Here is a 14,791-nt window from a genome sequence, read left to right as displayed (position 1 = left end):
GAAGTGATCTTTCATTGTCTGATTTTGCTGTCTAATGTCTTCCTTGATACTCCAGATCATCTGAAGCATGTATATCCTGAATTCTTTATCTGACATTCCATCTGCTGCAGATATTACCTCTTCTAACGTTGAGTTGACGTGCATTGCTTGTGGTCCTTTCTTTCCTTGTCTTTTCATACTGCTCGCGTTTCTTTCTGCTTGGTGAAACTGTTGTGTTATTGAATTTTCCCCCTATATATTTATATTGCTCTTGTATAGTTGCAAAGTCTCCCTCGCAGGTGCGGGCAGTGGCTCTGCCCCTCCTCCAATTGGGGCAATATGCCTACCATGCTGGCAGGCTGCTGGGCCTGGTCTGCCGGTAGGTAGCAGGTCCGCCTACCTTGCAGGGCAGCGGCTCTGCCCCTCCGTGGGCCGATGGGCCTGTTCTGCCAGTCGGTCGCAGGTCCGCCTACCTTGCAGATGCGGGCGGCATCTCTGCCCCTCCCCCAACCGGGGCGATGTGTCTACCACGCTGGCGGGCCGCTGGTCCTGTTCTCTCAGGTACTGCATTCTTATACAATGGTCTAGCTTTACTAAAGCTAAAGATAAATTATACGTGACATAATTATTGCACAATGTATAGATATCTTACCTACTAGAAGACTCGGAGGTTAAAGATAACAGAAAGGGCCACCACCTGAGCAATGCCAATTCAAGATTCTATGAGATCTTTGGAAGAGTTGTTTAAACCTTTTACTGCCTCTTTAAATACAAGACAGTTCAGTGACCTCTGTGTGAAGGAAGACTTGAGCTTGAAGTCTTGTCATAATCGTGAAGCCCCTACTTAGGTGGTGTTAAATTCTAGAGCAGGGAAGTTGCATACTATCTTTCAAGTCAGAAGTTCTGAGTCGTCTTCAAACAATAGGGGAGGTTAACCACTAGAGGGTTCTAAAATATTTCAGTTCTGCTTATAGGCAAATCCTTGGCCTGCTCCTCAGTTTTTAAAATTCTCCAGCTATGGAAATATATCTTTAGTTGTTTTAATACCTCCCATATTACATTTTCCAGTCTACTCTCCATCTTCAGTATGAAATGGTGTAACATTCCCAGGTGTTGTTATGTTTTAATAGTTAAACCACTGCCCCATTTTCTGGACCATGCTTATTCTACCTACAACTACAGGGAGAGTTTTCTTACACAGATGACTAGCAGACAAGCAGATTCCAAACATCATTTTACTGTCTACTTCTGAGGATACTACTGGTGATAATTTTTTTATGATAATTCCCAAAAAAACTTTATAAAGTATGAGATTTTTTTTTCAAGTGGAGTTTATTGTGAAATACTCTCAGAACCATGTCTGTGAGGGAGTAAATGGAATAGAAATGTGCAGAGAGATGATTTAAACTGCAGCATGGTTGTTAAGAGACTTTAGGCGATTCCACAGATGGTGCTTGGGCTGGGGTACCTCATCAGACATGCCTTGAATGGAGGCCAAAAGGGCTTGGTCTTTGTATCTCTTCATAAAGCAATAATTGGATGTGGGCCAGAGGTTGGAGATATAGCATAAACTGCGTAAGGAAGCTCCCTTCAGGTAAAGACAAATACTAGGAAAGGACTCAGCTATGATTTATTTGGCTGCCTACTCTCCCCACAGTTGGGACTTAGATAGACTGAGAGGAGTGGTAGTGGGATCTGAACAGCACACCACAGCTGCACTCTAACAATAGAGACAAAACCCTGACTAAACAACTCAACATTTGGCCAGAAGAATTGGGAAACCAAATTAAGTAGCTTTGGTAATGTGATTTTTATTTTATTTTCTGGAAAATTAATACTGCTTTGAGATTCTATGAAGAATAATCAGACCCTCTCTCGTTGTGATAATACTAATTCAAAAAGAGAGATTTATTTGAGAAAGACATCTTTGAATGAGGACTCAAAGATTTTAAAATCAGAGAAATTTGCAAACATGCTTTTTTTTTCTTTAATAGGCTAATGATACTACCAAGGTAAATAAATGTTAAAAGTATAATCAATTTTATTAGTATAAGTATTTTGAAATAATAATTTTTCATCCTTTAGTTTCTTTATTTATATTATAGTATGCAATTTAAATTTTCAAGGCCCAGGATACTTGGAAAGGCAGCATGAAATTTATATACAAATGTTTCATTTAGTAATTTTAAAAATTCTATTAAAGTAAACTTTGGGTCAAGTGTATGTTTCACATATAGATATATATACATTTATATATCTATATGTATTTTATTGTCTCTGTAAGGAATAAAGAGTAAAATTTGTATTTGTTTAAAAAAATCATAAATAGAAGTTAATTTCATGTTCAACGATTACTTTGAAGAGTAACCTGATGTAGAATATGGTAGAAATCTCAGGGAGGGAAAGCTCCTGAGCTGTATTATTTCAAAGTGAGGCATTAAATGGCCCCACTTCCTTCTGGTGGCCTCATTCATTTAATTGCCATAATCACATTTGTGATGTGCCTTCTTCCTGCAAGGTCTACACTCTGAGAGTCTAAAGATGAGCTCAAAGCAGGACTTCCCAGATATACAAATTATGTTGAGGAGATAGAGTGGTAATTTTTAAGTTAAGGCCACATGACTTAACCAGAAAAGAAATATGAACCAAGGGTACCACCATTTCTTCTTTATTGCAGAAAAACTAAAATTATCATGAAAATATCTCTGCATCCTTGAAGGATAAACAATGACTCCTCAAACATAAAACTAGAATTAATTCTCCAGTACAAGGTATGAAACAGTGGTAATTTTTAGCGTAGTTGGAGCCTATGGTTTACTAAATGGTATGAAGCTGAGTGGTAAAATAGAAAATAGGGATTAGATTTCAGACTAGACTAGAATGAACAGTTTGTTAGAAAAAAATAGACTTTAGAATTAGTTCCATGCATGATTAAAGTAAGAAGAGTCTCTATAGAAGCTGAACTGCATAGCTATATTTGATTTTAATTTTTTTTTATTAGTTATACATGACAGTACAATGATCTTGACATATCATACATTTGAATCAAATGGGGTATAATTTCTCATTTTTCTGATTATACAGGTTGCAGAATCACATTGGCCATATTTGATGTTTAGAAAAGCATCCCTGGCTGCCATTAAGTAAGAATGAGTATGGTCAGAGACACATGCTAATCATATAGATGCCATGATTGATTAATGCTAAATATAACAGCAAGGTAGTTAGGTAGTGGTAGTTAATTTAGAAATAAATATCCAGGAAAAGCAAAAGAAATTTAATATAATAATTAAAATGAAATTTGAAGATTCAATGGCTTTAAATTTGAAAACTATGGCTTTTTTGATGTGCTAACGAAAAGACTGTTTTGTGTATAGAATGTCAGAGAATAGCCAGATGGACAAAGCACATACTGAATAATGGTCCCTAAAAATATTCAGGTCAGAAGCCATAAATCTTTCCTTTATGTGGTAACAGGGACTTGGAACAGGTGATTAAAATAAATCTCTGAACAGATTATCCTGGTATGCCCTTACTATAATCATAAGCGTTCTTATGAGAGGGAAGAGGAGAGACCTGACAGATGAAGGCACCAAAGTGAGACTAAGGTAACCATAATACACTGTTAACTCTAAGGATGGAGATAAAGGGGGGTAATGGACCAAGTACTGCAAGGAAGCAGTTTTGCAAGCAGAAAAAGGAAACACATTCTCTTTTAAAACTACCTGAAGGAAGCCATGTTGTGTTAGGTATTTGTTTTAAAAGAGCAACCATGTCATCTCTTTACATTGGAATATCAAACATTTCTTAGAAAAAAAAAAAAACCTAAGTTTTTAAAAATGTTTTTACCAGTGCATTGCAGTTATGCATAATAGTGGAGTTCATTTTGACATAGCCATACATGCATGGAATACAATTTGCTCCATTTCAGTCCCTAGTATTACCCAACCTCCCCCCCCCCACATTCCCCCACACCACCTCATTCCCCTTCCTCTGCTCTACTGGTCTTCCATTTATTTACTTTTTAAAAAAACTGGTGCTTTATAACTATAAATAAGGGTGGAATTCACTGAGGTATATTCATGTGTGTACATGCAGAATTTGGTCAATTTTATTCAGCAGTTCTATTCTTTTCCTGTGCCTTCTCCCTCCCCAACTATTTCCTTCCTCTACTTCACTGATCTTCCTTCTATTTTCATGGAATATGCCCCACCACCCATTTTTGCTACTGAATGAGAGAGAAAACACTGGACCCTGACTTTCTAAGTCTGGCCATTTCAATTAGTATGATGTTCTCCAGTTTCATCCCTTTCTTTACAAGCAAGTGCCATTTTTAAAGTGTAAAAACTTTCAGCAACATATTCCAAGCCACAAACTCCTTCTCAGTCCATACATTGTAATATATAATGTGTTTTATTTTTAGTAATGATTTATATTGTTAGCTATATCTAAAAACATTTTACAAAAGTTTGCTAAAAAGTGAAAAAAAACAGCAATCAAGAAGCAAATAAAATCTGAATGACTTGTTAAAATACTTGTAAGAGGACTGGTAGTCATATAAATGTGAAAAACAGTTATGGTATCTTTAATATAAAATATCAAAAACGTGGGTACTCATGAGTAATTTAGACTTAGAAAATTTGCCTTTGGAGGTTTGTTTTGTTTCATAAATTTGCTTTCTTCACTTACTCTCAAGAACAAAATTTGAATGGTTTCCATTTGTATGATTCTTCAATTTCTGCTGAAGAATCAGCCAATTACAATACAACAATGTCTTTCCTTAAATTAGTTGTATCATGTGGAACATATTGCATTAAAAGCCTTATATAAATAACTGGAATTTTTATATATTTCTATGATCAATACCACTATATTTCTATATGAAAATTATAGTAATTTTTAGGCAAATGTTCAAACAGAACTATTTTGTCTGTTTCTTCACTGAAGTATCTTAAACACCTATAATATGGAACATATATATTCAGCAAATATGTGGGTTTTTTAACAGACTATATGAATTTTTATTACTATAGAATTTTTATTCATTGATATTATGTGATTTTATACAATTTATTTGTAACCCCTGATCATGGGCATAAATGATTTTATGCAGAATCCATTTCTGTGAGTTCAACTGTTATTACTATTATTAATATAAAATTTCCCTGCCTTTGTTTCTTAAAGGCAAAGACCAATTTTGCATTTATTTGCGTCCACTGAAGAGCAAAGAATAAAGCTATGTTTCAGTGAATTATTTGCTGCAGCCAGCTACGGTGATAGAAAATATTCCAACATTTTCTCTAACAAACTAAAAATAAATAAATAAATAAATAAATAAATGTTCAAGAAAATAATATGTATAAATAATCTCATTGGACAGAAAATAAAAGCAAATATATTTACCATAGAACAATTTAAACTAACAACTATATTAATAACATAGCTTTAAAATTTCTAACAAATTAATTTAATTTTAAAAAATTCTCTGTTGAAGAATAAAGAATATTGAATCAAGAATACTGAATAACTATATGATCATGAAAATAAATTTTAATATTTTGGAGGGAGGGTCTGGGGATGTGGCTCAAGTGGTAATGTGCTCGCCTGGCATGCGCAGGGAGCTGGGTTCTATCCTCAGCACCACATAAAATAAAATAAAGATGTTGTATCCACTGAAAACTGAAAAATAAATATTAAAAAAATTCTCTCTCTCTCTCTCTTTAAAAAAAAGATTTTGGGGGGAGAAAGAAGAGATACCTTACAATTAGCAATTATTTCCAAATAAATAGTAGAAATAAAAATTCAATTTTTAATTTACATAAATGTATAATGTTTTTGAGTGTCTTATTTTGAAAAATCACTAAGGAATTTTTTTCAAGTTTAAACCCCAAATGAGATAGGTATTATATTCAAATTGCTTGAAAAGTCTGCATTTATTAATCTGTCATAGTAGTGATGATAAAACAAATTCTTCATTTATAATTTACTACATATAATGCTTTGTAAAATATAGTTAATAAACAATACTTCCTCAACTTTTCACAGAAAATATTGATCCCTTTGTCCTAAAGGTAAGCAGTGTGTTCTTCATAGCTTATCTAATGAAAAGGGGCATATTATAGCATATGTTATAATTATACATAAGAGCTTTTGAAAAACATGTTTTGGTTTTCTAAGGTAATATTTTGTTCCTAGTGATATTTTATGTGTTTACTATAAATCATGAACATTCAATGACATAGTGCAATAAAAGAAAATGTGCAATCATCTGACAAAATTAACAAGAATAGAACTTAAAGATATGGAAAATGAAACTGAAATCTGATCACAGAAATCATTATCTTTGAATTAGTAGGTATCCATAGCTAGAAATGGAAATACATGTGAATTGCCTTCTTCCCCGACTACTTCACTATCAGAGTATGACTAAAACAAGCTGCAGGCCATCTATGCTATTATGCTGATATATGTTATGTCAATTCTGTTGCTGTTTTTTCTTTGGCAGTCTCAGAATAACTTGCTGGAAAGTTTCACATGAGGCAATGCTGACCAAATTCCAGCCACCGGACTCAGAATCACAGGAATAAGAACTTCCTGAACAAAGGGAGAAGTATTTAAGTATCAACCCTATGGCCAAAGGCTCACTCCACTGGGGTCACAAATAATCAAAGGATGGCTCTAAAATATTTAGCCGTTTCACTAATCAATTCCATTTTTTTTACTTAACATTGTGTGAATTAAAAAAGCATTTGGTAATTAGACTTAAAGGTAACTGGATTACATGTAGTAATCATCTTTGAAATGTATTCATTTGAACACTAGCTTTCCTAGCCTAGAGGAAAAAAAAAATCTGCCCCCAAACACCATTGTCTGTAGAGTGGACTCAGAATTACACACACACACACACACACACACACACACACACTGATATGCATTCCTTTCATCACACAATTGTGAATATTTTAAACTATATAAGAAGCATTATTCAAATAGCCATGGCATAGTAATAGAAAGCCAAGAAGTAGTGATAATCGGAGGGCCAAGATCCCACAATTTTTAGCTTTTCTTCCTGATACAAATTATAATACCAAATAAATTAACTAAGTTTTTACTAAAATAAATTTGTCCTTAATTAATATATTCAAAATGCATTTATACTATTTTTGTAATACAATTTAGGTTATTTATAAGGAACTAAACTTTAAAATAAAATTATCTGGTATTTCTCAAATTATCCCATATACCATTAAGTATAGGTATCCCATTTAGGCAATCAATATTTAGCTGCCAGTTAACCTGGGAAAAGAAAAAAGAGAACTAAGTATTAGCAATCAAAGAAACAAATTAGTACATATTAATATTAATGAGTAAATGTGAAAAATAAGGGGAAAGGAGATTACAGGAAATAACACCCAAAACCAGAATATCACCATTATAATTTCTTAGTTGGAAACTTGTTAGGAGAAATGAAAGCTACATTGTGTTTATGCTTTTGATGACTTTACTAAAGACTAGAAACTATGGTTTGATGAGTTTTAGAATCCTCAAGGAATGATAAAATAATAGCAACAATGCATGAACTGCAACGAATTATTAGCATACCAGTGCAGAAAAGATCCCTTCAAAAATATATCTTCCCAATACACCAGTTCTTAGCCCAGTTTTACATATAAAAGATAAATTGCCCATTAGCTTATTGGCATGAATCCGATGGTGAATACCAACTCAAGCTCACAGTAAATGCATATTAGTAAATTGAGAATTGGGAGAGAGTTAATGATGTAACAAATGATGTGACAAATACTTTAATGAAATGAATAGAATACATAAAAATGTCTTATGAATTCCTTTTGTACTTACACCACTGTACTGAAAAGGCATTCATTTTTTGTAATACCTACCAATTCCAGCTTGCAGATGTGTCCAAAGGATGAATAGAATGGCTGTTGAGCATTTTTAAACAGCGATACAGATACAGATATGAATTTATACAAAAACACACAGAGTCATGTGTTACTCAATGATGGGAACACATTCTGAGAATGCATCATTAAGCAATTTTAGTATTGTGCATGCATCATAAAACATATTTACATAAACTTAGATGGCATTGGTTACTATACACCCAGGCTGTATGGTATATCCTATTACTCCTTACAAACATGAAGAACATATTACTATACTGAATAGTTGAGGCAACAGTAACAAAATAGTAAGTATTTGTGTGCCCAAATGCAGGAAAGCTACAAAAAATGCAGTATAAAGGTTAAAAAATGATTCATATGTATAAAATAGGCAAGTGCTATACTATTGAACTATACCTTGCCTCTTGTTCTTACTTGATAGAGTTTGTAACTTTTTTTAACTTTTACTCTTTAACAGTAACACTTGGTCTAAAAGACAAATATATCATACAACTGTACAAAACTATGTTTTTCTTATATCCTTATTCTGTAAGGTTTTTGTTACTTGAATCTCTTTTTACCTTTTAATTTTGTTGTTATCGTCATTGTTGTTGTTAGAAACTAAAACACAAGCACACACATAAACCTGGGCCTACAACCAGGAAAATATCACCAGTTTCTGTGTCTTATCTCCATATTCTGTCCAATAGGTCTTCAGGGCAATGACACATGGATCTGTCATCTCCCAGGAGACAAATTTCTTCAGGAATACCTCCTGAAGGACTTAGGGCTATTTTAAAGTTAACATTTTTGTAAGTGGAAGGATAACATTCTAAATGAATTGTAGAAAATATACTATAGAATATACATAAACCAGTAACAGAGTTGCTTTTTATAAATAATTGCATGTGCATAATTTTGCATGGCTTGAAGTATAATAGGTTAAATTTGGCATGTCATACATGTATTAACTGAAGACTGGAATGTCATATAATGCATGACTCATTTATAAATTGTAAATATTAAGGAGATAATTAATTGCTCAATTATTATTCCTGTTTACTAAAATAACATCATAACAAGATTTCATTTACTTATACCCAAATTTCTTGGAATAATTGACCATTTTTAACAACAAATTCATAAAACATCATTGGCAAACACCAAAATATTACTTTGGGACACTTTCATTTAAAGGAATCTAAAATCAATAGTTGAAAAATGTCAAATGGAAGAAGGCATGGATTTATTTTGTGATATACACGTATGATTACACTACAAGTATAACTTTGCACCATGTTCAGCCAGAGGAAGGAGAATTTGTTCTCCATTTGTGTAAAATGTGTCAAAATGTATTCTACTGTCATATATAACTAATTAGAACAAAATGAAAATTAAATTAAAACTAATGAAGCCATTTAAAAAAGGGGTGGGGCTTGGGGACAGGTTCAGATTTTTAGTTTGAAATTGAGAATCAAAACTTGTCTGTCCTGAAAGTAGGAGGAAAAAAGCTAGACCCTGAAAGTCAAAGGTATAATGTTTTTTTTCTGATTTGAGGAAGCTAATCCAAAATGAGGAGAAAGATAGAAAGAAGGAAAGGAGAGGAGAGGAGAGGGGAAGGGAAGGGGAGAGGAGGGGAAAAAGCCAAGGGGTAGGCAGCGAGGAATTTCATCAAGAGAGAAGGGAAATTGCATGGAAATGGAAGAAGACCCTCATTGTTATACAAAATTACATATAAAAGGAAGTGAGGGGAAGGGAAAAAAAACAAGAGAGAGAAATGAATTACAGTAGATGGGGTAGGGAGAGAAGATGGGAGGGGGGAGGGGAATAGTAGAGGATAGGAAGGGCAGCAGAATACAACAGACACTAGTATGGCAGTATGTAAAAACGTGGATGTGTAACTGATGTGTTTCTGCAATCTGTATACGGGGTAAAAATGGGAGTTCATAACCCACTTGAATCTAAAGTATGAAATATGATATGTCAAGAGCTTTGTAATGTTTTGAACAACTAATAAAAAAACTGTTCTGGGTTAGCTGAAAATAATGTACATTATAATCCTAACATAAATGTGTTCCATGATATACCCAAAGTATTATAATCATTTCAGAAAGCCCAGATAGTGGAAAAGATATAAAAAAGAAAATAAAAATCACCTGCTCAGCAAAAAAAAAAAAAATTAGAAAAAAATCAGTGGAGCAGAGGAGGGGAATTGACCAGAGGAAGGAAGGAAGGGATAAGGGAAGAACAGTGGAGTAAATCTGACCTAACTTTCCTATGTGTATATATTAATATACCTCAGTGAATCTCACCTGTATATACATCCACAGGGCACTAATTTAGATATATATATATATATATATATCTCAGAAAGATGGGTAGAGGGAGGAAACAGGGAGGGAGGAGAGGAGGGAAAAGGGAAGTACTGAGGACTGAATTACAGCAAATTATATTCCTTGAATTTATAATGATGAATGCTATTGTCATGCATAACTAAAAAGAACCAATAAAAAAGATCAAAAGGCAAACATTTAAATGTATTGGAATGTATTGTGAAAGAGGAAGGTATAGGAAGATCTGTATTAGGTTACTGGGATCAATATCAGTAAAATAATCATTGACAAAAATTTCAGAAAATACTGTGACTCTTTAAAAAAAAAAAAAAGAAAATACTGTGAAAAATCCTTCGAAAACCATTCTTGTCCTGAAATTTTTAGATAATTGATAAAACTTATAGCTTAATTTATAAGGAAATGACTATATAATACATAATTATAAGATAACTACAGATCTCACATAATCATAGATTACTCTTACTTCATTTACTTAGAAATACCCTTTTATTATGAATATTTAGTGTAGTAGGATTAAGAGAAAATGTTTGTAAAACTATTTATAAACTTTAAATAATGAATTAAATTTAGCCTTTAGAAGCTCTGCTTCCAATCATTGACAATGACAATTACCACTGATTTTATTTAATTAAAGGACACTGACTAATATCTCTTATGGTATAAATATTAATTGTGTGACATATAATTTCTCCCATGTTTCTAAAGACACATTTGCCTCATAATTTGTTTTAAGGGAATGGAAACAAAGCCAAAATTTTGCAGTGGCTCTCCTAAGAAAAACCATAAGTTTTAAAGCACTTATTTTGTTCCCATCTATAATTTCAGAACATAATTTTGTTAATCGGGAATTAACAAATCACTGTGAATGCTTTAGACAGCTTGTGGGAATACTTAGCACAATAGACAGATTGTCCCTGTTAACACCTGGCTCATGTAGGAAATCATAAAATAAAGCAATAAAATATGTTATCTTTAGAATTGAACAGATTAGAAAAAATACCAATTACAAATTTATGGATGTAAAATTAAAATCAGTTATGACCAGTTAGATGGGATTCTCCATAGCTTCCACATATATGTATTCTGGACCAGTTTTAAATACACTGACACCCACTCTAGGTGTTTCATTCATATCTCTGTTCACATTAAGTCAATAACATAAGTGGTATAGCATGTGTAGCAAATATTTACAAGGGAGGCAAGCACAGCAAGAGTTTCATTCCTTAAAAAATAAATAAGAATAAAGAAGATACAGAAGGAAGAATTATCTATATCTCTGTTGTCTGATTATCCTAAGAAAAGAAAAGAGCAGTGATTAAGTCAATAACATTAAATTTTAAAATGACAAACAACCTTGTAGGTCAAGTTGTAGAGAATTACTGAATTTTGAGAATAATAAATTTTCTTATTTGAATTATTGGAAGATCATGGCACCTCAACATGAAGATGATGGAAAGGATATTTAAGTGGTAGCTCACACTCTTTTCTAAACATTTTTTTTTTAGCAGTTCTACTCCTTGCCTGTTTCTACCTCCTAGGTTTCCCTCAGCTGGGCTCTTATATCACCTTTTCATTCATTATTAATTGCTGCTATAAAGGTAGCTTTATAAAATTATGATGTTAACCATAAAACAAAAGAGTCCTCATATCAAAGAATTATAACCAACAAATATGCAAAGCATTCAATAATTATTAAGATTGTGGGTGGTAAAAGCCAGTTTATATCCTTTTCTCATTTTATTTAAAAAATATTTTTGGCAGTGCTGAGAATATGAAACCAGGGCCTCCTGCATGCTAGGCACACATTCTACCATTGAGTTACACCTCCTGCCCTAGATTACTTTCTCTCTAGTGAATGCTTTTCCAACTGTGATGTGCTCCAAATTCCTTTTCAGATTGCTAGGAAATAATTATATTTTAAAAAATAAAAATATGAAGTAGCTCTGCAATGTTAAATCCACATGGTATTTGTTGAGGATTTTTCTTTTACTCTCTGTAATAGTAACCTTTAGATTCAGAGTAAATTAGTTTGATATGTTTTTTTTTAAGAGACAAAGAGAGAGAGAGAGAGAGAGAGAGAGAGAGAGAGAGAGAGGGAGAGAGAGAGAATTTTAATATTTTTATTTATTTTTTTTAGTTTTCGGCAGACACAACATCTTTGTTTGTATGTGGTACTGAGGATTGAACCCAGGCCGCACTATGTGTGCACTCGCCAGGCGAGTGCGCTAACCCTTGAGCCACATCCCCAGCCCTTGATATGTTATTATATATAGTATATAAAACTATAATGCATACTATACACATATATGCTAAATGTTTCTGTAACAATATGTAACAACTTATCTAATTACATAATTTATATATAATATATATTATTGGTGCACACATATATATATATATACTTGCACATAAGTGTTCTCTGTTGAAACTTAGAAATCTTAGAGAATTTAAAAAAATCCTAATAAATATAAATTATTACCAGGAACCAAAAGAATCACAGAACATAAAATAGTCTGAACAGGTTGAAATACAGTCTAAAATCTGCACATTATCTTATATGTATTGTTTTATTTGTCTTTATCAACTGATGAAATATGCTATTATGAAAACTATGTAAAAACAAAAATTCAGAATTATATTAGTTGATATTGGTTCCATTGTTTCTGTGAAAAAGTACAGCTTACTTTTCTCCTTTCATAGATGCTCATTTTTTCTGGGGCCACTATGCCAGACATGAGTTTTGTAAAAACTTATAGACACATTGATATATCTATACCCTGGGGCTGCAAATATCTCATGACTACATGTGTCATACAAAGCCATGATTTTGATTGTTTCATCCTTATCAATCTCAGGAAGAATATACTCAATATCTATCCTGAAAATAATATTTATTGTCAGTGTATTTCTGTTTATTCCTCATATTTCATTTTAAAGCAAACGTTTATGTAAATTCAGGTTAGTATTAGGACTTTCTCCATAGTCATCTCTACTATGAGGGTGAGTATAATGCCTACTGGTCAGTCCTACTGTTATGACATCAAATTGTTGTCAACTCTAGCACAACTTTGTGATCTACTGAGATACATGAACATGAGATTCACATTTTAAAAGGACTACCGAATGTGTAGTTGGCTCTGTGGGCCAAAAACATTTGGAAATAAAACATTCCAGAAAGTTCCAAAAGCTAAAACTTAAATTGGCCATCATGCAAGTGCTACCCTAACTCCACACAAATGAAGTCAAGTGTGGAAATATCGTGCACTTACCTCCCACAATTTCTAATGACCTTTGACGGTTGCATCCATACTGGACATGTGAGATATTTTTTTCTTATCATTACTGCCCCCTCAAAAAATATAGTATAGAAACTATTTACATAGCATTTACAATGTAATAGTTAATGTAGAAATGATATGAAGTATATGGGAGAAAATGTTATATGCAAATACTATGCTGCTTTATATAAGTGGAGCTCTACAAACATTTGTATACAGTGGGGGTCTGGAAATCAGTTCCTCACAGATACCAAGGGACAACTAAATAAACTATTGGAAGATCATGTTAACAAATTTTTCAGAAAATACATACCAGATATTTTAAATTCATTTTAAAGTTGCAGATTACTAGAGAGAAAATCAGGGACTTGAATTCTAATTCTACTTTTGCCATCAACTAGTTGTAGTAGTTTGAACAATTAATTTCCAAGTCTTCAGTATAAAATAAAATGGATGCATCTGTGGTTCTTAATCTGTGGGTTGGGTCTAATGGGGAAGCAGATAAAGGTGTCATCAGGGTGGTGCAGTAGATAAGCTGATCTGCCTCTGGGCTCCTTTTCCCATTTCAGTCAGAGCAGCTCTGCATTATACTGCTTTATTTATTTACAGCTCTGTATTACACTGCTTTATGTTTTTGGTACCCTAGGAAAAGGTGTTTTTATAAAGTTTTTTTTTCTTAAAATTAACAAAATTTTAAAACCACTGAACTAAATGATAAAACATTTAAGATACCTTTGAACAATAAATGATCTAAAACTATATGGGCTTACTAATGTGTTAAATAACTGAATATAAGAAAAGAACCTATAGGTTAGCTTTCTGTAAAGCATTTTGGAAAATGCCTGATGGAAAAAAAAAATATGGCTTTTAGTCCATGGTGTGCTTGCATTATCATTGTCAGTTGGCTTTCAGATTAACACAGTAATGGTTCCAAGCATCTAGACTATTGATTGCAAATTGCACTCATATTTTGGCATCTTTATGCTTTGATGGTCTCTCAAAAGATCATGTTTCTGTATTTTTCATTTTTTTAAATTATTCGTAGTTGGATACAATACCTTTATTTTATTTATTTATTTTTATGTGGTGCTGAGGATCAAACCTAGCACTTCACACATGCTACACAAGTGCTTTAACGCTGAGCCAAAACCCTAGCCCTTTATTCTTAAATATTTTATGTGTCCTGGGCATAAAGCTTTAGGTAATAGACAAAGTCAATTGTCAAATTGAGTTAATATGTCAAATAGTATTCAAGATATTTAAAAAAAAAAAAAAA

At 32.8% G+C, this 14,791-nt stretch overlaps 1 protein-coding gene across 1 annotated transcript in view; it reads left to right on the top strand.

Annotated features, from left to right (window-relative positions):
- Positions 1–14,791, top strand: part of Eys (eyes shut homolog) — a 1,560,564-nt gene that overhangs the window by 423,903 nt on the left and 1,121,870 nt on the right. Inside the window, 1 exon segment of the mRNA XM_015487393.2 lies at positions 4,533–4,552. Coding sequence (XP_015342879.1) covers positions 4,533–4,552 — 20 coding nt within the window.

The sequence above is a fragment of the Marmota marmota genome, unplaced genomic scaffold (genome assembly GCF_001458135.2).
Source record: "Marmota marmota marmota unplaced genomic scaffold, marMar, whole genome shotgun sequence".
Lineage (NCBI taxonomy): Eukaryota > Metazoa > Chordata > Mammalia > Rodentia > Sciuridae > Marmota > Marmota marmota.
This window is presented reverse-complemented; position numbering and strand designations above follow the sequence as displayed.